Here is a 22,302-nt window from a genome sequence, read left to right on the forward strand (position 1 = left end):
CAGGGTCATCACTTCTCTCATCTGGGACACTATACCTCTTCTAATGTGACCCAGATGGCATTTGGTTTGTTGGCCTTGAAATCCACCGGCTGGTGTCCACCAGGGGGCGTCTCAGAAACCTTCGCGGGCAGGGAAGTTTTTGTCTGGTTTCCTCATTTCTGTCGGGTTTGTCTTTTCACTCCCAGGAGGTGTTTGGTCGGGCCTCCCTGCCCTGAACATGGGCAAGCGGTGGCTGGGACGTCAGAGTGCGCCCCACCTTGGGCATGTGACCAGCACGGGCTTCCGGAAGGTCCCTAGCCCTTCCGCCTTCCCACACACTCCTCGGGCTGGTCTCTGTCATTTCCTCAGCGGGTCTGCATTCCTTTTATTCCCAGCAAAGGCCAGGACGGACCTGTGCCACCCGGACCAGTGCAGGCAGACAGAGGAGGAGCCAGCTCAGATGCTATGAGAGGCAATCAGGGCAGCCTTCCCGGAAGAGACGTGAACTCCCAGGAGGTGGGGCTGTGCCTGGGTCAGTCAGGATGGACGAGGTTTTCTTGTGGTAACGGAGGTCGGGTCGCCCCGATGGCCTCCCACAGCAAAGGTTCACTTCTTGTCTTGCCCCCGGTCCTTTGTGGATTGTCGTGGGCTCTGCCCCATGACATCCTCATTCAGGGACGGGGGTGTCCCCAGTCACCGGGCAGGGGCAGGGCAGAGGGAGAGGCAGCGCTGACTCTTGCATGCTCTGCACATGAGTGACTTGGGTTGCTCCCCGTTTCATCGACCAGAGTGAGGGCACGGCCTCACTCGCTTAGAGGACCCCTGGGGGCCCACCTGTGTCTGCCGCTGAGGGCCCCTCTGTCCAGCTCCCCAAGCGCCAGCCTGGCTCCTTGGCCCCAGCAGAGCGGACAGGGGCCCCCCATCAAGTGTATGGGGCCCTGCATCCCCCTGGGACCTCAGGGCCTGGAGGTTCCCCCCGCTGGGAGGTGGGGTGTGCTCTAGGGGACAGAGACCTAGACTGAGCTCCAGCCTTGGGCCCCTGGGGGCAATGAGTTTAAGAAGCCTTGTGGCCGCGTGAGACTCACTTTCTAGAAAGAAACGTGATTTAAAAATCTGCCTTGGAATTCCAGACGTGAACCCTGTACTAACATCGCCTTTGCTTTGGGAGCAGGAATGAAGCGTCACGCTGGGGCCGAACCCGGACAGCCCGCAGACGGCCTGCTGCCCCCCCACCCACCCCGCTCCCCTCCTTCCTGCGCAGCTGCAGCCCCCGAGCCCCTAGAAGGCCAGGGAGTTAAAAACAGTGCAGGCGTGGCCCCCGCGGCTGTGCCCAGAGAAGCCCCAGCCTCAGCCCTGGGAGAAGGTTCTGGAGTCTTCCGGTCTCTGCTGTGTGACCTTGGGGTGACCTCACAGCTCTGCATCTGTTTCTTCGTCTGTACTTGGGGACCCACAGCACCCCCGGAGTGAGCTGAAAGGGGCCCATGGAGGCTCGGGGTGGGGCTCTCTGGGCACAGGGTCGGGTGCGGGTGCGCCGTGGCGGGCCGTGGATGGGTTCCACCAGACAACATGCTGGGGGTGTTCGCTGGGGCCAGAGGACGGGAGCCCTGGGTCTCAGGCCCCGTGTGCCCCCAGGGCCAAGGGGGAGCGGCCGGACACAGTGCTCTTCGGGGGCAGAAACAGTGTGCACGGGGCGGATGCGGCGAGGAGACACCTGGCAGGGATGGCGGCCGCTCTGTGGCTCTGTGACCGACTCACCGTCCCGCTCCCTCTGCCATTCCCGGCGGGGAGGGGGAGGGGACGTGGAGTCCAGCTCTCAAGGACTGGCCTCTGATGGGGACTGGAGAGAGCCTTCCCTGCACGCGGCCTCCTGGGGGCGCGGAGTTCGAGCTCGCTCGGGCGTCACGGGCGGCCCGTCCTGTTCCAGCATTCTCCGCGGCGTCCTGACGTGTGGCTGCTTGATCTCCCCCAAGGACGAGGAGTCCACTCCCTGCAGATGGCAGAGCCTCGCACTCACCACGCGGTGACCAGAGCGGCGGGCGGCTCGGGGCTGCGCATCTCAGTGGGGACTGCTGGTGGACACGCCTCGGCGCCCCGGGTCCTGGGAGCTGAACCTTCCGGGAGCTGCTCCTGCTCAGCCGAGGCTTGTCCGGCCCCTGTCCTCTTTGTTCTGATTATAAATCTCGCTGCCGAGTGTCTGACGTTCTCCTCTGAAACAAGCCCCCATTTGCATCACATTCCGGCGCTGGATTTGAAGCTCCGGAGTCGAGCGCCAGCTGCCGAACGGCTGATGTCCCTCAGTGCCACCTGAAAACTGCTTCTAGGAAGCTCCCCGGTGGCCCAGACCACAGGGCACACGCGGGCGCACCGGGCGCCCAGCTTCCGGGCCTTCCCCTGGGGGATGGGGGCGTGGTGGTGGCGGTCGTTAGGAGCCCCTCACTAAGGTCGTGCGCCTTCAGTTTTCCGTGGTGTCTGGGTGACGCAAACGGTAACACACCCGAGGAAAGGAAGATAATTGTTCAAACAAACGCTTGTACGCCCACGTTCAGGGCCGCCAAAAGGCCGTGTCCCTCGACGGCGCGGGGTACCAGAATGCGGTCTACCCTGACCCAGGGTCCTGCTCAGCCACGGAAAGGAAGGGGGCGCCTATGCCACGCGATGGGCCCTGCGGACAGCAGAGGGGACAGCGCCCTGACATCACGTGGCGGCATTTCCGTGAAACGGGCAGGACGGGCAAACCCAGACATTTGCAGCGTGGAGGCGGCTGGGAGTGCGGGCAGGGGTGACTGGTGATGGGGACGGGATTCCGTTGATGGATTCAGAAAGTTCTGGAACCAGGAGGAGGCGGTGGTGGCGCAGACTTGTGAATGCACTAAGTGCTGCCAGACTGAACGCCCTACCCGGCAGGTTTTCTGCGGCGAGTGTCAGGCCAGGGTAAGAAAGCAGCCGAGCCTGGAACACCCCTCCAGCGCCCGGCTGCCGACCCCAGACGCGGACGGCGGGGGGCGGGCAGCTCTCCCGGTCACTGCTTGGCTTGGTGGTGGCCGCGGCCGGGCGCCTGCCTGGGCCTCCCTCCCAGTGTGTCTCTGCGCTGCCACGTCCGTGTCCACGGGCCCGGGCGTCCTGTGGGCGGGGCGCCCTGTGGGCGGGGCACCCTGTGACGGGCAGCCCGTGGGCGGGGCGTCCTGTGACCGGACAGCCTGTGGGCGGGGCCTCCTGTGGGCGGGGCGCCCTGTGACTGGACATCCCGTGGGCGGGGCGCCCTGTGGGCGGGGCGCCCTGTGACTGGACAGCCCGTGGGTGGGGCGCCCTGTGGGCGGGGCGCCCTGTGACCGGACAGCCTGTGGGCGTCGCCTCCTGTGGGCGGAGCGCCCTGTGACCGGCATCCTGTGGGCGGGGCATCCTGTGGGCGGGGCGTCCCGTGGGCGGGGCGCCCTGTGACTGGACATCCCATGGGCGGGGCGTCCTGTGGGCGGGGCGTCCCGTGACTGGACAGCCCGTGGGCGGGGCGGGGCGTCCTGTGGGCGGGGCGTCCTGTGACTGGACAGCCCGTGGGCGGGGCGCCCTGTGACCGGACAGCCTGTGGGCGGGGCCTCCTGTGGGCGGGGCGCCCTGTGACTGGACATCCCGTGGGCGGGGCGCCCTGTGGGCGGGGCGCCCTGTGACTGGACAGCCCGTGGGTGGGGCGCCCTGTGGGCGGGGCGCCCTGTGACCGGACAGCCTGTGGGCGTCGCCTCCTGTGGGCGGAGCGCCCTGTGACCGGCATCCTGTGGGCGGGGCATCCTGTGGGCGGGGCGTCCCGTGGGCGGGGCGCCCTGTGACTGGACATCCCATGGGCGGGGCGTCCTGTGGGCGGGGCGTCCCGTGACTGGACAGCCCGTGGGCGGGGCGGGGCGTCCTGTGGGCGGGGCGTCCTGTGACTGGACAGCCCGTGGGCGGGGCGCCCTGAGACCGGCAGCCTTGGGCGGGGCGTCCTGTGGGCGGGGCGTCCTGTGACTGGACAGTCCGTGGGCGAGGCGTCCTGTGGGCGGGGCGCCCTGTGACTGGACATCCCGTAGGCGGGGCCTCCTGTGGGCGGGACGCCCTGTGGGCGGGGCTCTTACTGACAGTCGGCTCCAGGTGTGTGGTCCCGATCCACCAGCTCTCACTTCACCCTCCAGCCTCACAGCTTCTTCTAAAAACCCCTTAATGTGGATGCATCCGGAAATACTTCGGGGGGATGGAGGTTCCCGGGGGTGACGCAGGTCAAGGGCACAGTGTCTGGCTCCCAGCCCCCCAGGCCCTTCTCTGGGTGGGCGCCCAGGACAAGGAGCTGGTTCAGGGCCCTCCCTGCAGGCCGACCACAGACTGTGCCCGGGAAGGACGTGTTGGGAACTGAGGCTGACGGAGAGCCTCCCGGTGGGAACAAGGTCGGGGCTAGGGGTCAGGCCACCCACACGGGCCGGCCACCTGGAGCCACACACACACCATGTCACTCCATTTTCAAACATCCACAAGGGCGGGTCACCCTTATGCCCAGCTCACATATGGGAAAACTGAGGCATGGTCCCTGAAGCCTCTGGTGCCGTGGTCTAGATCTGCCGCCCACACCACAGACCTCCAAAGCCTCAAATGGCAGAGCAGGGCCACGCTGGTGGGGACGCCCTGGGTGAGTGGGCCACAAGGCTGCCAGGGGCTGGGCGAGCCCTGGAGGGGACATGGCTGCGGGGGCAGGGTGCAGGGTGGACAGGGAAGCATCCCTGGTCCTGAGGCCCCACCTTCTCTCAGGTCCCGGGAGTGGAGGTGGGTGGGGGCAGAGGTGGGGTGGGGGCGGGGGGTGAGCCCCCCACCTGAAGGCCGCCCTCTCGCCCAGTGCAGGGAGGTGGCACGGAGCCCGTCTGCACAGGCAGCCAGGCCCCTGCGTGTCCATCCACACTCACATCGTTCTCGTCCCCTCCTGCTGCACCACAGGCCTGACCCCGCCAGGCAAAGGCACTTCCACAGCTGCCCGGGCCCTCCCATGGGCCTCGGGGGTGCCCCAGCCCGGTCTGGACTCTGCCCTTCAAGCCCTGGCCAAGGGGACTCTTCCTCCCCTTCTGAGCCTCCCTTCCCTGGCCCACCTCTTGGGCCCTGTCCACGCTCTGTGCTGCAGGACGGGGGACCGTGCCCTGCCCCTCCTGCCTGTGGGCACCCCCCACCCCACCTGCCCAGCGGCATCTGCAGTGACAGCGACCAGCCAGGCTCGGGGCTGTCTGAGATGCTCCAAATCCTCCAGTTATTAAACGTGCCGCTGGCCCCGGGAGACGGGCGGGGGTGCACAGAGGCTGAGGAGTTCCTTGAGTTGTCACTGTGGGTGGGAGGGTGGAGGGCACGGCTGGGGTGGACCCTGCGGGGGGGGGGGGGGGGGGGGGGGGGGGGGGGGGGGGGGTGTCGCCATGCTCAGCCTTAATGGTGCCCATAGCAGGCATGGGACACATGTGCCAGCGAGACTCCACTGTGTGCAAACCCTGTGTGGGGATGGGGCCCCAGGCCCCAAGAGCTCCGGGCCAGGCGAGGGTCACAGGCTCCTGCCCCTGAAGGCAGATGGAGGACTTGGACTCGGTGTGCCTCTCCTGGGCTGCCTGGCACCAGGGGCGCCCTTCTGCACAGCTGGGCTCAGGGGCTCTGCAGCCACCCCAGGCTGGCCTGCAGGACCTGAGCGGGGGGTGGGGGGGTGGGGGGGGTGGAGCGGGGTCAGGGCTGCCGTCCCCTCCCTCCAGGCCTGGCCCCGCCCCCTCCCTGCAAGGGGCTTCCTGGAAGTTGTCCTCTCTGCTGGGGTCCCAGCAACGAGGCTGAGCTGGCAGCTGCTACCTCCAGCCACGCTGCCTGTGACTCAGTGACCCTCTAAGGGAGAGTAGCTGCCTGGGGTCACGTGAGAGCCAGGTCCCGGCCCCAGGTGAGCTTTGGAAAGGGCATCATTACTCAGCCATCCCCTCATCCTCTCCTCGGTTCACTCTGGGGATCAGGGCCCCCACAGGCCTGGTGAGGGGTCATGAGGGGGACCACACCAGAGGCAGGGGCACATGACGGGTGTCCTCTGGGGCTGCCCTGGAGGAAGGGAGCGCCCTGTGCACGCAGTCTGCAGGGGAGTGCTGGGGCCCGGGGCTTCCCAACCCACGGCAGATTCCTGCTGAGGAGGGGCAGCCGGCAGGTAACTGCCCTGGGGACCTCGGTGTGTCCCGAGACTCAATTTTCTTGTCCCAAATGCAATGTGAACACAAATCCAATAAGCCTGCACATCACTCAGCCACGGCTTCGAGCCCCAGCACTGGCGATCGCCCTGCCTGAGGACTCAAGCCCAGAAACGCTGCAAGGCTGGGGGGCTGTGTAGGGCAGGAAGGGCCGGGGCGAGCTGTGGTCACTCCCAGCACTGGGCCCCGGGGCCAGCCATTTACTGGCCTCTGATCAGGCCGTGCCCTCGGCAGCCGCATGTGGTGGACGGCGTCACCCACTCTGCAGAGGGAGAAGCAGGCACGGGGGCCACCTGCCCGGCCACTGGGGGAACAGGGGCTGAGCCTGACTCGGAGCCAGCAGGCTTCCTGGGGTGTGTTCACTTCCGCCTCTGGACCAGCTGTCCCTCCCCAGCAGTGCTCTGTCTGGGGTGGGGACCCGGCCCCAGTGGGGGGCACCCAATCAAATCCTGCTGGACCAGCCTTGCTGCAGGGTCAGGTCGTCCTTGAGCACCTGCCTTGGGGACCACGTCCCATCAGGATGGCCCTGCACCCAAGGTCGCTGGAGCTTGGCCCTGGCCCTGTGTCCAGTGAGCACCCTGGGTCGGTAGGTTCTTAGGGGACCTCGCCCAGGCAGCTCTGCCGTGCCCGGCTCGGGGAAACGACGCTGTGTAGAAAGCAGGCTCTAAATAAAAGGTGGGTCCAGTGGCCACCCATCCTGAGTGGCCCCTGTGTGTCAGCTGCCATCTGGGGAAACAGCAGAGAGGCTCCCCTCGCCTGCTGCCTGCAAGGACAGGCTCAGGTTCAGTCTCTGTTCGGGGAGGTCTGGGGCAGCTGTCCCCAAGGCCCACGTTTATGAGGCACCTACTGTGTGCCAGGTGGTGTAGATCCCAGACCCCATGGCCCCTTCCATCAGGGCACAGAGGGAGGCCAGTGCCCCAGGTCAGAGCCTTGGGAGGAAGACACAGCCTAACGACGGCTGGTGTATTTGAGGAGGTCTGGGGCTGCTGTGGCCCAGGCTGGGACGGACAGTGGTGTAAGAGAAGGCCAGGGGCCATGGGGTGTGCTGGGGAGCGGCGTATGGGTCCCGCTAGGTGGGCTTTTGGAGGGCTCCCGCGGGATCAGCGGGGACTGGGGCGAGGGCGGGAGGAGGGCCATCCGGGCCGGGGTGTCAGACCACCGAGGGACGAGCCCGTCTCCCCCCCAATCCCAGCCCCAGCCGCGGCCCCGCCCTCTCTCCGACTCCCGGAAACATTTTGCGGCCAATGGCGCCCTCTGCTGGCCATGTTGAACATCGCCCCGGCGCTTGGCTCTCTGCCCAGGAGGGGGGAGGTGTGAATTGATGTACTTAGAGGACCATGTGTACCTCCTGCTCCCGCGACCTCAGCTAGGAGTCTGGCTCCGGGTGGCCTCCACCTGTGTGGAGGAGATCTGGGCTCCAAGGTAGCCACTAGGGGCTAAATTCAACTCCTCATCAAAGACAAGTCCACCCCCCTTCGTGTCCAGGGCAGAGCCCCACTGGGACAAGTCAGACAAGGAGGGAACGAGTGGGCTGGCTTTGGGCCACAGTCCCAGGTGCAAGTCTGGGCCGATGCCAGACGTGGGCCAGGAGGAGTGGGGTTGGGGCCTGCCTGGCCCTTTAAGAGGGGCACTGGGAGAGGGGGCCTGTTGCCCAGCAACGGGAGAGCGTGTGTGTACTGGTCGCTGGGAAACCAGACGCGTCCTGCTGCTGGGGACAGAGCGGCCTCAAGCGACCCTGCTGACCGTGCCCGGCGGCCCTCTTCCTTCCGTCGGGCGGGAGCGGGGCTGGCTGGCACCATGGCGCAGACGGACGTGCTCCTGACCAAGGAGCCGGCCCCGCAGTCGGTGCCGGCGTGCGAGCTGCCCCGGAAGCTTTACGACGTGGCCCGGAACACGGGCGCCTACACGTCCTCGGGCCTGGCCACCGCCGGCTTCCGCTCGGCCAAGTACCTGGTGGACGAGTGGTTCCAGAACTGCTATGCCCGCTACCACCAGGCTTTCGCCGACCGCGACCAGTCGGAGCGGCAGCGCCACGAGAGCCAGCAGCTGGCGGCCGAGACGGAGGCGCTGGCGAGGCGCACGCAGGAGGCCGCCAGCAGGCAGGTGGGCGCGCGCCTGCAGGACATGCACTGCTGGAAGTCCGAGCTGCAGCGCGAGCTGGGCGAGCTGGGCGCCGAGACCGACCTGCTGCTGGCCCAGAAGCAGCGGCTGCAGCTCGCCCTGGACGCCACCGCCGTGCCCTTCTCCATCGCCACCGACAACCTGCAGTGCCGCGAGCGGCGCCAGCACCCGGACCTGGTCCGCGACCACGTGGAGATGGAGCTGCTGAAGGTGCGGGGCCCCTTCCGGCCCTGCAGGCCCCGCCCCTGAACCGCAGAGCCCGCCCCTTCCACCACCCTCCGGAACCGGAACCTCAGATCCTGCGGCCCTCGCCCTTCTCCCAGGAGCATGGCAGAGGGTGGGCAGGTTTCCACGGTTCCCACGTGTGCCCGCGACATGGGTTGACGGAGGCCTTGGCGCCGGTGTGCCAAGTGGAGTGTGCCCACAGGAAAACCTAGAGCACGTAATGCTTTGCACACACACCCACGTGTGGAGCACACTCTCAGGTCCACTCCCAGGCACAGAGATGGTGGCTCTGTTTGTAGGTTGGGGACCAGAACGAACAAGGTGCTGGGGCAAGGTCAGGGCTCCAGCCATCCACCAGAGGTGCTATTGCCAACCCCAGGAGGGTGCCCGGCCTGACCTTCCCACAGTCTGGTCTTCATAGTGAGTGAGACAGTGAGTGAGGCTGAGCTGTTTGCAAAGCAAGCCCCAGGTTGGACATGCTCCTGGGGGCAGGTCCCAGCGTAGGGCTTTGAGCATGTATGGGGGCTGGAGCAGGACCTCAGTGCGCATCTGCTCACCCCAACCCCATGTCCAGGGCCCCTGCACTGTCCTCCACCTATTATGGGTCATACTGGGGTGAGGTGGGGCCCAGGCTGTGACAGAATTCACATCTGGACATGTCTTGTGGGCATTTACCTGAGGATGGGACACTGAGGCAGGAGGGGGTCTGCCCAGGTCCATGCACAAGCCCTGATGCCCATCTCACACACACCCCAAGGATGGGGAGGCGCTGAGCTGAACCCCGTGGGCAGCGGCCTGAGGTCTGGGATGCATGCAGGGCCAGTCAGGTCCTAATGGTACCTGTACCCACTGGGTGCTCCTTGGTCACCCTTGGGTCCTGGCACCTGCTGGGTAGCTCCTTGGTCACCCTAGAGCATGCAAATTAATCTTGTCCCTGAACTAAAAGCCCAGCCCACCACATCTCCCCCTACCCTGATGCCCGTGGTGGACATGCAGGCACACAGCCCAGGATGCAGGGTAGATGGGTGAGGGATGGAGCCACCTTCATCCCACAAGGAGCCTTTCCCGCTCCAAACTGAGCAGGACCTGACCCTGGGACAGCCCCATGGGAGCCGGGAATCACCCAGGCCAGTCCCCCGATCCAGGCAGGGCAGAGCTCACACCCTCTCAGAGCCCGGGGGCCTGGCTTGTGAACAGGCAAACAGCCAGTCCAAGGGCTCAGGGCGCCCCTGTGCTCTCCCAGGTCAGGCCACAACCTTGAGTCCCTCCCCTTCCCTTGCGGGCCCCAACCCCTCTTGGTCTCCTACCACCTCAGCCCTGCACTCAGCTGCTCAACAACCCCCCTGCCCTTAGCCAAGAAATGTGCCCCCTCCCCCCCAACCCAGTTGCATCTCAGGCCTTGCCCCACCCCACCCCACCCCAATATGAAGAACCAACAACGGTTCAGAGACAGGGAGATGGACCAAGGGACAGACCCTGACACATGTGTGTTTAGTGCCAGAGGGAGGCAAAAATCCAAATGGGTGTGTGTGTGTGTGTGTGTGTGTGTGTGTGTTGCTGTTTGTGCACGGAAAAGAAAGCCACTGCAGTAGCAGAAAGAAACACAGGGCTTCCCCCTATATTCTCAGTGGAAGAGAGAGGGCCCCTCTGAGCCCAAGGCCCTGGTGGGCAGCCAGGGAAGGCACAGCAGCCAGGGCCCCAAGAGTGCTGCTGGCCACCAGTGCCCTGGGCAGGCTGCAGGGATGGCCCCTAGAGCCTGGGGGTGCTGGGTGCCAGGCAAGCGAGAGCTGCTTCTGGGCGACAGTCCCAACAGCCCATAGAAGCGACCCCCCCCAAAACCCACCACACTTTGCTACACCAAATAGAAGGTTCAAAAGCCCTTCTGGGCTGGGCTCAGCCTTCATTTTGCAGGAAAGAGAGTGGGGTCTGGCCCAAAGTTACCCAACCAAGGATCAGGTGTTGGCCTGGGCATTTAAGGGACTGACTGATCCTCACCAGGGATGGGGGTCTTCTCCCCCAGGAGGCCGAGCTTCTCCGGAACATTCAGGAGCTCCTAAAAAGGACCATAATGCAGGCTGTGAACCAGATCCGGTGGGTCTTCGTGGTCCCCAGGGCCGCCCTCGGATGTCCCCCTCTCCTCACCCCTTGGGCTGGCTCTGGGAAGAAAGTTGGGGTGTCGAGGCCCTGAGTCTCAGAGAGGTGGGGTCTTGTCCCAGGTCACAGCCAGGACCATGGTACAGGGCCATGTAGGGGTAACTGGGCGGGGGGAGGGGGGTGATTCCTGCATGCCCTGGAGGGGTGGGCGTCCAGATCGCAGGCCAACTTTCCAGGACACTGTTGGTCGGGTAGAGCCTGGGTGGCCCGAGGACCCCCGTACTGGGCAGATGAGGAATCCCGGTTCTCAGCTGAGAACTGGAGGCGTGCTTGCTCGTGGGGGCAGCACCCAGTGTCCCCAGCCCCGCCCCAAACAAGTGCAGACGTGCCCACTCCAGGCTGAACCGGGAGCGCAAGGAGACGTGTGAGATGGACTGGTCGGACAAGGTGGAGGCCTACGACATCGACCAGACCTGCGCCCGCTACCGCAACCAGAGCACCGAGGTGCAGTTCTACCCGCACTCAGCCAAGTTCGAGGAGAGGTGGGCCACCTCAGCCGCGGCGCCTCCCAGGGGCCCCTCATCAACCCCTTCTCCGTGCCCCCCCCACCAAGACGGGGCCCCAGCTCCTGGCGCCTCCGCCGGGGATCCTCCAGAGCCCCACTGGCCCCGAGGCCTCACGCGGAGGGCCCAGCGCTGTGTGCTCCAGCGCGGGCAGGGGCGCAGGGTCCCGCCCCGAGTGCCCAGCTACACACTGCACCCGAGGGCTGCGGCCACGGAGGAAGGCAGGGCTGGGCTGGAGGGCGGCTAGCAGGGCACGGGTGTGGGGCGCGCTCGGAGGAGTGCAGGGTGGAAGGGCGCGGGGGGAGGGGGACAAGGACGCAGGGTCCACGTGTACGGAGGTCACGCGCGAGCGCGGGGGCTGGGGGTGGTGATTGTGCTGGGGGTCACGCGGGGGGCGCGGGAGGGCTGGGTGCGCCGAGCCGCTGACAGGTGCCCCCCTGACCGTGGGCCGCTCCCCGCCTGCAGCGCCTCTACGCCGGAGACGTGGGCCCGGTTCACCCAGGAAAACCTGTACCGCGCGGAGCGCGAGCGCCTGGCGTCGGGCAACCTGCGGGTGCTCATCGATTGCATCCTGCGGGACGCGGCCGAGGACCTGCGGCTGCAGTGTGACGCCGTGAACCTGGCCTTCGAGCGCCGCTGTGAGGAGCTGGAGGACGCGCGCCACAAACTGACCGACCACCTGGACAAGGTGAAGCCTCCCCGCCCCCCGCCCCGCCCGGGCACAAGCCACGCCCAGAACAGACCACGCCCACACCCCAAGCCACGCCCGTCCAGCTTAGGCCACGCCCACACTTCCAAGCCACGTCCGCCCAGCTTAGGCCGCGCCCACACCTCAGGCCACGCCCGCCGGGTGGCCCAGTCTAGGCCACGCCCACACCTCAGGCCACGCCCGCCGGGTGGCCCAGTCTAGGCCACGCCCAAGCCACGCCCTCGGAGGGGTAACTACTGAGGGACCAAGCCCCTTGTGGCCCAGCCCTGCTCCTGGCGACTATGCCTTGGTCGCGGCCTGGCCTGGTCCCTGCCCCTCCTCTGCCCCATCCATCCTGAGGGACCCCAGAGGCAAGGCGCCCACTCCTCCCTGGGCACCTTCTAAGTCAGTGAGAAAGCAGGTGGCAGTGGGGGTGGCTGCCAGGCAGGAGCAGAAGGGAGAGTGGCAGGGGGTGGCCAGGCCTGGTCGGGCCCTGACCCCAGGGCCTCAGGGCGGCCTTTGCTGCTGCCAAGTCTCTCCGGTTCTGGACCAGGGTTGGGGGCCTGGTGACCACTGGGACTGAGGGCACTCGGGCCGGAGCTGCTGGACAACAGGCTCTACCACCCCGCCTCTGCCCTCTGGGTGCCCTTGGCGGGGTCGCGGTGGCCGCACACACCTTCTGGCCTCCGCGGCTCCCCCAGGGCCGGTGGACAGGGGAGGCCGGGGGGGCGGGGGCGCACGCTGGCCGTCCCAGGGCCCATCCTGTGTGCAGACGCTGCGGGAGATCACGGACCAGGAGCACAACGTCGCAGCTCTGAAGCAGGCCGTCAAGGACAAGGAGGCGCCCCTGAAGGTGGCCCAGACCCGCTTATACCAGCGCTCAGGCCGGCCCAACGCGGAGCTGTGCCGGGACTCCGCCCAGTTCAGGTGCCTGCGTGGGGGTGGGGGTGGGGGGGCTGCGGCCGCAGCGCCGTCCCCAGCGGGGCAGGCGCCCCCCGCCCCGGCACGACTAGCCCCGGATGCCCCTTGCCGGGCGCCGTCAAGGCTGCGAGTCCCAGGGGCAGCGTGGCCCTTCTTCACTCCGCTGCGCAGGCTCCGGGCAAAGGACGCCCCTGCACCCTGCCTCCGGGCGCCGCCCTGCCTCCGTGGGGCCGTGGCCCCGGGCCTGAGGTCGCGCGGGGGCCGTGCCTCGGGTGTTTCTAACTCACCGAGCACCAGCTGCTCTCGCGAGCACTCCACGTCTGTCGGCCCGGGTGTTGCTCCTTCCCAGCCCGCAACGCGCCCCGGGGCGTGGGGCCTCGCGCCGCTGGGCGCCAAGGACCGAGGGAGCCGGGCGCCTCCGCGCACCCCTGCCGTTGCCTGTAACTGCCGCACGGTGTCGCTACAGAGCCCCGCACGGTCCCGCTCACGTAGCCTTTCCCCGCCTGTGGGGGGGCAGCCGGTGGGCGGCGGCCCTGCCCACGCCCACACCAACGGCAGGTTTCCCTTTCGGACTTTTGGGTCCTTCTGTGGTCCAGCATCTTGGCCTGGACCCCTGGCCAGGCTTCCTGGGTCTTGACCGACCTGGCCTGCAGCCCCCAGCTCATGCCTCCCTCCCCCAACCTCACAGGCTGGTGAGCGAGGTGGAGGAGCTGAACATGTCCCTTGCGGCACTGAAGGAGAAGCTTCTAGAAGCCGAGCAGTCGCTGCGCAATCTGGAGGACACACGCATGAGCCTGGAGAAGGACATTGCCGTCAAGACCAACAGCCTCTTCATCGACCGCCAGAAGTGCATGGCCCACCGTGCCCACCACCCCACCATCCTCCAGCTGGCCGGCTACCGGTGACCAGGGCACCACAGCCTGTGCGCCTGTGGCCTGGCTGGCCTTGGGGAAGGGGCTGTCCCCCCGCCCCTCAAATAAAGAGCACGTTAGCTTTCTACTTGTGATGTGTGGTTCACAGTGGAGTCCAGATACTGCTACCTGCCAGGGGGTCCCGGACTATGGGGGGAGAGGGGTCGGCACTGACTGGTGGCCCTGGCCCCCCAGCAGCTCCGAGTCCACTGAGGCTCAGACGGGGGCCCTCTGTCCACCGGAGATGCCACCACGGATGCCACAACACTCGTCCCCAGCAATGACCAACGCCCTTTGCTTTTTCTTCTGTGGCCTGGACACTGTCACCGGGAGGCCAGCCACTCGGCCCGGCGGGACTGGGCCCTGGGCTGCGAGCAACCATACAGGGCCCCAGGCAGGGCCTGGGACAGTGACCGCACAGGACACCCATGGGGCCTCTCCCTGCCCCCTCCACCTGGCACGGGGTGGGCACCTGGGGGGATCCTCCACTCCCAGCCACCGTGGTCACCTCGGGTGGCCAGCTTCCCGGTCCAGCCTCTCCTCAATGGAAAGTGAGTCAGGCCGGGGTGTGGCGGGTGCGGGCAAACAAGGCTCCCGCTGTCCCCCTGGCACTGCACCATCCTCCCCGTGTGGCCGAGGCTCTGGGCACAACTGCAGCGTCCCCCGCCCCCTTGTCACGGCTCCTGGCAAGGAGACCCCTCCCTGTGCCCACCCCACCGATGCGGGCAGCTCCCAGTCGCTGTCTGCCCACCCCGCCCTCGGACAGCTCATCAGCAGAACTCTCCAGAAAGCTCCGTCAGGGCCCTGGGAGATAATGACCCCGCAGTGCACACACCCGCCACTCAGCCCATTACCGTCTGTGCTCAGGGCCTTCTCATCCCAGCCCCCACCCCGGGGGGCCGCTGTCGGAAGCTAAGTGTGAGTAGAGTGCGGTGCTTGGCTCATTATCTCTAAAGTGGGCTGGTGGCCCCAGGCTGGGAGGGCACAGTCCCCGGGGGCCGCCCGCAGGGGCTCAGCAGCCGTTGCCTCCTGGCTGGGATTTGTTCCGTTGCAGAGACCAACGATCAGGCCCAGGCCAGGAGCTGAGCGACGGCTTCCTGAGTCCCGACCCCCCACCGCCTGGCCAGGCTCGTGGGTGCAGCCCGGTCCTCTCCAGCGGCCCCCAGAGGTCTTGATCCTGCTGGGCTCCAGGGCGGTGCAGGGGTCCTAGGGGAGGGGCAGGGTTGGCTCAGGCGGCCACAGCAGTGGCGGGTTGCCGTCCACCCTGCGCTGCCCTCGGGCCCCTCTGCCCACACCGGGCCTGCACTTGAGTCTGCGTCTGGGGGAGCGTGCTGGGGCTGGGGGTAGGAGAATGTTCCAGAGGCTGCAGGGGCGCCCACTCCCCGCTCCCCCTGCAAGCCCCCTGCTGCCCCAGAGGGGCCCTGGCACAGCTGGCTTACCCTTGGCTTCCTTCCAAACACCTTGGGGTTCTTGTCTGTGGAGACTTCTGGCCTGGCCACACGGTCACTCATGGTGAGTGAGGGACCCCAGCGTGCGAGGCCCAGAGCCCACGTCCATTCCTCCCAGGACCACCTGCGTGGCCCCTTTTAGTGAAGTCTGTAGTAACGGGCACTTGGTCTACTCCCCGTACCACCCCCCCAAGTGAGGGCCAACCGCTGAGTTGGGGGCTGTGGGGGCCATCAGGTCCCCCCGCCCAGGCTGGAGTCACAGGACAGTGTGGCCCTCCTGGGCTGCGGCGGGTGAGGGGCAGTGAGGGAGCCCAGCCCCCCCCCCGCAGGTGACGCCGTGGGCGTCTGTGGGCTGCTGACCCCGCGGGGCCCCAACGCTCAGCACACTCCGTCGTCACGGAGATGTCAGGCCGCGTGTGCAGGGAAGGCTATTTCTGTCCAGGTCCTCCCGCCACCTGCTGAGTCACCCCAGTCCTTGCTGACCACCTCCTCTCAGAGCTTGGGCGCCGCCCACCCGCCCCCAGGCAAAGGCTTTGCAGCCGGGGTCTCATCCAGGCCCACCCAGACCAGAGGGACCCCAGGACCCCTTCCAGGCCCTTCATCCCCCCTCGAGGAGGTGCCCCCCCTCAGTGCAGGGAAAATTTAACTCACTGTCCCCTCCCCGGAAGGGAAGTGCGGTGTGACCACCCACCTCAGTGGGGGATGGGCAGCTCTGCTGGCTAGTGTCAGGGGAGGCACGGGGGAGGGACGCTGGGGCCCTGCAGTGTGGCCGGAGCCTGCCAAGCCCCCCAGGGGCTGTGCTCTACCTGCGTCCACCCACCACAGGGGACTCCAGCCCATTGGTGTCCATTTTACAGGTGGGGAAACTGAGGCACGGACGCAGGGAGCAGCAGAGCTTGGGCATCTGCTCCTCTCGCGGTGTCCCAGAGGCAATAGCAGTACTGCCAGAGGGGCTGCCCCCACCTGTCCTGGGCCCTGCCTGCCTGACGCGCCGCCCGAGTGGCCCTGGGGGCCGCCTGGTCCCAGAGCCAAGCCCCCCAGCCCCCGGCAGCTGCTGACAAGGTGTGGGGACCTGCAGGGCCTTGGGCTTCCACCCTGTCTCTGTGCCACCTGCAGACTGGGGGGTGTGAGGACAGCTGTCCCCAGAGGGGCGGCCGGGCCCTGCCGGGGTGTGAGCTGTCAGCGCCGGGGAACAGCTCCAGCTGGCGCGGCCGCTGCCTACAGCCTCACACCCCGCACCCCCTCAGCCTGGCAGAAGCCCCCGCCCGTGGGCCCACTTTCCCCCGTGCTTGCCCCCACCCCGCCATCAGTCCTCCGAGTCTGTCTGGTGCCTCCCCCACAGGCAGCAGGTTGGGTGGGGATCACGCATCCCCACATCCGGGGGGGGCCAGGGCGCCCGGAACCTGTCCCTGGGCCCTGTGTCCAGCCGTCCAGACCCCGGGCGGGATGAGGCCAGGCCCCGTGTGGGCTCCACCTCCAGCTCGCAGTGGGCGCAGCCCCTCCTGTGCTGCTGGGGGTGGGGGGCCTGTGAGTCATTCCCCCTGGGGGGCGTCACATGCCCGCCCTTTATTTCTGAGAGGCTGGGCCGACGGCCCCACCGGGGGGCCACAGCACGTCTCCTGCTCTGCTGGGCACCGCGACTCGGGGGTGGCACCTCGGGGTGGGGGGGGCGGACACCAGGGGGCCTGGCCAGAGACGGGAGGCTGTCCCCGTCACCAGGTGGGCCGGGCACAGGCATGGTGGCCCGGGTCTGTCCACTCCCCCCTCCCCACTTCGGCCTCCAGGCCCTCACCGGACTCCACCCAGCCCCAGCTCTGGCCTCCCTGACTCCCTGCCAGGTCACCGCACCCCAGATGGAGGCCGATGGGCAGCCCACGGGGCCATCGCCCGACCCATCAATCCCAGCCACCGCAGGCGCCCCAGGCCCCCAGACCCATGGCACGTCACAGGGGCTGGCGGGAGGACCCTAGAAGGGCTGTGCAGCCCCCGCAGCAGGCGGCGGGCAGAGGGCAGGCCGGGTGGCGGGCCCAGGGGCTCTGAAGCTGGCCCAGCGCGTGTTGGTCTTGGCTGGTCCGGGGGAGCCGTGGTGCCTGGGACCGCATGAAAGGGCTCTTTCACAAGCCTCCGGGGCAGTGACGCTGGAGACAGACAGGCAGGCAGCAGCGCCCGACCGTGAAATGGTAACCGGAAGCTTGGGCGTGGGTGGGGGGTCTTCACAGGCACCCGGGTGGGCTGTCCCCTGGGCAGGCCTGGGGGACCCATGATGCTCGAGACCTCAGGCATCGACCTGGCACCGACCTGTCTATGGAGCAGGATCCCCTAGGGCACTCATTCCTCTCAGGCCCCTGGAGGGGTGCCTTGCAGGGTCCAGCGCAGCTAGAAGCATGGGTCAGGGTCTGCTGGGCTCTGGGGTGGAGGTAGGGTCAGGGTCTGCTGGGCTCTGGGGTGGGGGGGTAAACAGAAGGGGCCCCACCTCCCGGAAAGCTCACCCTGTGAGTGGGTTGCAGACACATTGTGCAAGAGGAAAAAACTTCTTCTGGGCTGCAGTCCCCAAGGGCTTCCTGGAGGAAGATCCCAGGTCTTTTCTCAGCAGGGTCGTACCAGAGGGAAGAGTGAGGACCCTGACCTCACACATGTGCCCTTACAAGAGATCTGCCCTGGGGTGCAGCCATGGGGAGACTGGCCGGGGAGGTCTGCTGGCCAGGGGCAGCACGGGTGGGCCAGGGTCAGTCAGGGTCTCCTGGGGGAGGGGGGCAGAGGCGGGGCCCCAGGCCTGCTGGAGGTTAAGGATGGTTTTTCCATCCTGGGGACCTTCCCAAGTTGCCCTTCCTCCCCTGGCAGCTTGGGGTGTGGGTGCCGCCCTCTGCCAGGCTCGCCAGCCTGCCTCGGGGAAACTGCCTCGGGGCCCCACCTCCCAGCAGAGGGACACAGCCCTTCCCCGCCCTTCCCCCAGCAGCAGCTGCCCCTCCCACTGGTGGGTGGGAGCCCCGGAGAGCTGAACCGGAGCACCCCTCCCCCATGATGGCTCTCCTGCGCCAGGGGCGGGGTCCCCAGCCGTGGCGGCTTTGGGGGCTAGGACCCTGTGACTGCAGGCCGTTATGGCATCTGCTCCAGGCCAGAGCCAGGGCTCCAGGGAGGGGTGAGGGTGCCACAGAGACGGAGCTGGAATGCCAGCTTGGACAGGGCGGGGCTGCGTCGACCACCCTTGCGGGGGGGGGTGGGGGGGCGGGCGCTCCGGAGGGACAGGTGTGAGCTGCCCCTGCGCTAGCCCCTCAGCCTGGTGGCTAGCGCCCCTGTGGCGGCGTGGAGGGGGATTCTGAGGCCACGCCCAGGTCCGGGTAAAAGTGCAGCCATGTCTGTCAGGGGTGTGGGCCAGGCGCCCTGCCCTGTCTGCTGCCCACTGCGGCCCCTGGAGGGCCCCCGATCGTCCATCCCCACAAGGACAAGTCCCTGGCCTTATTTTCCGTGTCCCCCAGACAAGGGTGCACAGCCTGGGCCGCTGTGGGGTTCGGGGCTCAGTAGGGGCACCTCTTCTGAGATGCCACCCCCCACCCCCACCAGGCTCTGGCACGGATGGCGGCCCCTGGCCTCCTGCTCCTCCTGGGGCTGCCTGTGGGGGCCTGGCCCAGCCTGGGGCCGCCCCGACGGCCGTGTGTGCAGTGATGCCGCCCGGCCTGGCCCCCCGCCCGCCCCCCCCGGCCCCCATGCCCGCAGGAGCGACGGGGAGCAGTGGGCGCAGCCGCCTCGCCTGCGGCCTACCATTGACATCTCGATTCTCAAAGGTGAGTGTGAGCAGAGGCCGCCCCACGCATCCCTGCGCCCCAAGGATACCTCACACCGGGGGCTGGGGAGACACCTGGGGGCCTGCCTCTGGCTCCCAGCTGCTGCGTAAAGGGGGGGGAGCGAGGTGGCCTGGATCCCCTCAGTCGGCTCACCTGCCCCGCAGCGCCTCCCCCACCCCAGGCCCAGCTTCCCAGGGATCCCTGAAGTCCCCAAGGGGCGACCCCTCTGGCAGGAGGTCAGCTCCGGAGGCCTCACCGCAGGGCACTGGGTGTGGGCCCCGGTGGGCAGCAGGTGGTTGGACTGGGCTGCCACGTCCCAGCCCCTCGCCCTCAAAGCCCAGGTCAGACCCTTCCTGTGGCAGCTCCAGCCGCCCCGCCGCCCCCACGTGGCAATCTGCACAGGCCCCAGAACAGCCACAGCCTTGGGGGGTGCCTTCTCCCTGCCCCATGTGACTCTGGACCCCCAGCCTTGACCCGTGGCCTCTGCTTTCCCCCTGCAGGTGAGAAGGGCGAGGTGGGGGTCAGAGGCCCCTCCGGCAGGAGCGGGAAGGAGGGCCCGCCGGGCTCCCGGGGCCTTCGGGGCCGCAAGGGCCAGAAGGGGCGGGTGGGGCTGCCCGGCGCCACGTGCCAGCGCGCCTACGCGGCCTTCTCGGTGGGCCGGAGCGAGGGCCTGCACAGTGCGGACGGCCTCCAGGCCGTGCCCTTCGATACGGAGCTGGTGAACCTGGACGGGGCCTTCGACCTGGCCTCGGGCCGCTTCCTGTGCGCCGTGCCGGGCGTCTACTTCCTGAGCCTCACTGTGCACACCTGGAACCACAAGGAGACTTACCTGCACATCATGCGCAACCAGGAGGCCACCGCTGTGCTCTACGCACAGCCCAGCGAGCACAGCGTCATGCAGGCCCAGAGCCTGCTGCTGCCCCTGGCCGCCGGCGACACCGTCTGGGTGCGCCTGTTCCGCCGGGACCGCGACAATGCCGTCTACGGCGAGCACGGCGACCTCTACGTCACCTTCAACGGCCACCTCGTCAAGCCGGCCACAGAGCTCTAGGGGCCCCGGGGGGGGGGGCCCACAGAGCCCTGCCCTGGGCAGCACCCCTCCCCAGACACCACCCGGCTCTGCCTCTCCCTCGAAGCCGAGAGGCCACACCAGCAGTGTTTGAGCACCGACTGTGCAGTGACTGAGTGTCAGCTGCATGCAGGCACTGACACACCAGCAAGTTCAGGATGCGACCTGTGGTCTGGGAGGCGTGGGGTGAGCCTGGTGGGCTGTGGAGGGGCAGGGGGGGCAGGTGGGCGGGCTGGGCAGGCGGGTCTGCCCTCAAGTGGAGCGAGCCATCCTTTCTGCCTATAAAGGGCTGAGGCGGGCACCAGGCTGTGGAGGCATCTACAAAGCGTCTGGTGGCTGGACACTGGGGGGCCGGAGAGGGGTGGGCCTTGGAGGGGAGGCTGGGTGGGCAGGGCAGGGGCGGAGCGGGGTGGGCAAATACAGATCCTGCCCCCTCAGAGCCGACTCCAGCAAGAAACATGCTGAATCCCAGGGTGTGTGAGGGCGGCCAAGGCCCAGACACAGGGTGGCGTCAGGCAGAGTCGGGGTGGCCTGGGCCGGGGGTGAGCATCGCCCCAGGGGTGAGCATCGCCCCGGGGGTGAGCACGGGCCCAGCTCTGGAGGGCGGGTGTCTGGGTACTCCTGGCAACCCCTCACCTGCTTGGATGGTGGAGGAAGGTCACACCAGAGCCTCAGGGCCCCGGACCCCCATAGTCACATGTAAGTACGAGGCCCTGCAGGCAGGGGTGTAGGTGGGGGATGGCGGGGCTCACACCTTAAGAGGGCTCTGTGCACCCCGGGGCTGGAGCCACCAGGCTGCCCGCCCCCCAGAGGACACTCGGAGTCTGTGCCTTTCCTGGCGCGTGTTCTCTGGCCTGGGCCTCCGGTGGGTCCCTCCTCTGGCCTCATCACCGCCACCACTTCCTTGGGCCTCCCCCAAATCTCCCCCCCGCCGCCCGCCCGCAGCTGCCCCTCCCCGGCCGGGATCCTGGGGCGACGGGGCCACCAGCTGGCTCAGGTCCTGGCTGTGCCGAAGTGGCTGGAGCTCAGGCGGACTGTACCTGCGGGACACGTCAGAGCCTTGCAGAAGGAAGGACGTAGGCCACTGGCCGGGACGCAGGACAGGGCAGAGGTGCTGCTGGAAGCCCCGGCCCCCTCTCCCCTGTGGGTGCACCAGGAGCGGGAGGGGCTCCCACAGTCCACCTTCACCCTGGGTCCCCAAAGAGCACCGAGACGGCGCCCCCAGATCCGCCTGCTCTGGCAGACCTCCGGGAAGGTGGGGCGGGGGGCGGGGGGTCAGCAGGGACCACACCCCAGACACACAGGAATGGCTTCTTGTCCCGGGGCAGAGGGCCACGCCTTCACGGGTGCAGAAACTGGGGCCCCGCAAAGGTATTACTGTGCGGGGAGCCAGCCCTCCACCGGCTGGGCTGCCCCCCAAGTGTGGCCCCGGGGGAAGAGGGGCTCACTGGGGAGGGGCGCTGGGGACCCCTTGCTGTGCACACAGGGCCCGTCAGCAGGGGGAGGGTCTCTCTGCCCGCATCCCACCCTGTGGCCGGGTCCCGAAGCCCCTTGAGCCGCGGGTACACCCGCTGGCACACTGTGGGTCCTGCCCAGCACGTGTCCCGGCGCCCCAGGTACGCGGCCCTCACACGCGGTCCCGGGTTCACGGCAAACAGAACCCTGCCCTGGGAGTCATAGATGAGGAGGGCAGCACAGGCAGGGACCCGGACCCAGAGACACGGGGCATCAGGGGGCCCAGAGGGGACCCCAGGGACACACAAGTCCCCCAGGCCCCCTGGAGTACCTGGCAGGCACAGCAAGACTCAGGGGCTCCTTAGGGTCAAGGACACAACGTGGGGGGCAAGCACGGGAGTCACAGGCTGGTGAAGCCACGGCCCTGCCGGAGACGGGAGGGACAGAGGGGGCCCCTGGCCCGGCGTGCGGGCTGAGGGGATCCTCAGTGTGCATGGTGGCCTTTGGCCTGGGCCCTTTTATGGCCGCAGTAGCTGGCCCCACGCAGGGCAGCAGCCACAGGCAGGCAGACCAGGAACAGCCTCAGGGCACGGGTGGGGGGCCAGGGGGGCGCTGCGGGGGCAGAGAGGGCTCTGCCGAAGGGGCAGGGCACCCACAGGAAAGAGTCGCCTGTGAGGAGACTGGACGGATCCTGGCTGCCCCCACCTCCCCCGCCCCACCCAGGTCCTGGACTCCCCTCCCACCCCGGCCTGGGTGGGACCTCAGGTGGGGAGCCCGGCCCGGCCAGAGGGAAGCCCGTGTCTTCCTCGGCTCCCACTTCCGGCAGTGGGCGAGGAGAGC

General features: G+C 67.9%; 2 protein-coding genes across 3 annotated transcripts; both read left to right on the plus strand.

The window, feature by feature from the left end:
- The first annotated feature begins 7,885 nt into the window (after positions 1–7,885).
- On the plus strand, positions 7,886–13,796 carry TEKT4 (tektin 4). Of its 2 annotated transcripts, none has more exons than XM_039246641.1 (6): positions 7,886–8,516; positions 10,552–10,622; positions 11,024–11,167; positions 11,654–11,876; positions 12,631–12,803; positions 13,486–13,796. In XM_039246641.1, the coding sequence occupies exons 1-6, from the start codon at positions 7,983–7,985 to the stop codon at positions 13,700–13,702; spliced, it is 1,362 nt and encodes a 453-aa protein (XP_039102572.1). In that variant the 5' UTR covers positions 7,886–7,982; the 3' UTR covers positions 13,703–13,796. The 2 variants fall into 2 exon arrangements, with proteins under 2 accessions (XP_039102572.1, XP_039102573.1); XM_039246642.1 differs by having other exon boundaries at positions 12,649–12,803.
- A 4,921-nt stretch (positions 13,797–18,717) lies between these two features.
- Positions 18,718–20,147, plus strand: C1QTNF8 (C1q and TNF related 8). Its single transcript, XM_039246638.1, is given in 3 exon segments — positions 18,718–18,834; positions 18,836–18,938; positions 19,439–20,147. Coding segments are annotated over 3 exon segments (759 nt in total). The 5' UTR covers positions 18,718–18,729; the 3' UTR covers positions 19,990–20,147.
- The last annotated feature ends 2,155 nt before the right edge of the window (positions 20,148–22,302 follow it).

The sequence above is a fragment of the Hyaena hyaena genome, unplaced genomic scaffold, assembly GCF_003009895.1.
Source record: "Hyaena hyaena isolate Hyena2069 unplaced genomic scaffold, ASM300989v1 scaffold_285, whole genome shotgun sequence".
Classification (NCBI taxonomy): Eukaryota; Metazoa; Chordata; class Mammalia; order Carnivora; family Hyaenidae; genus Hyaena; species Hyaena hyaena.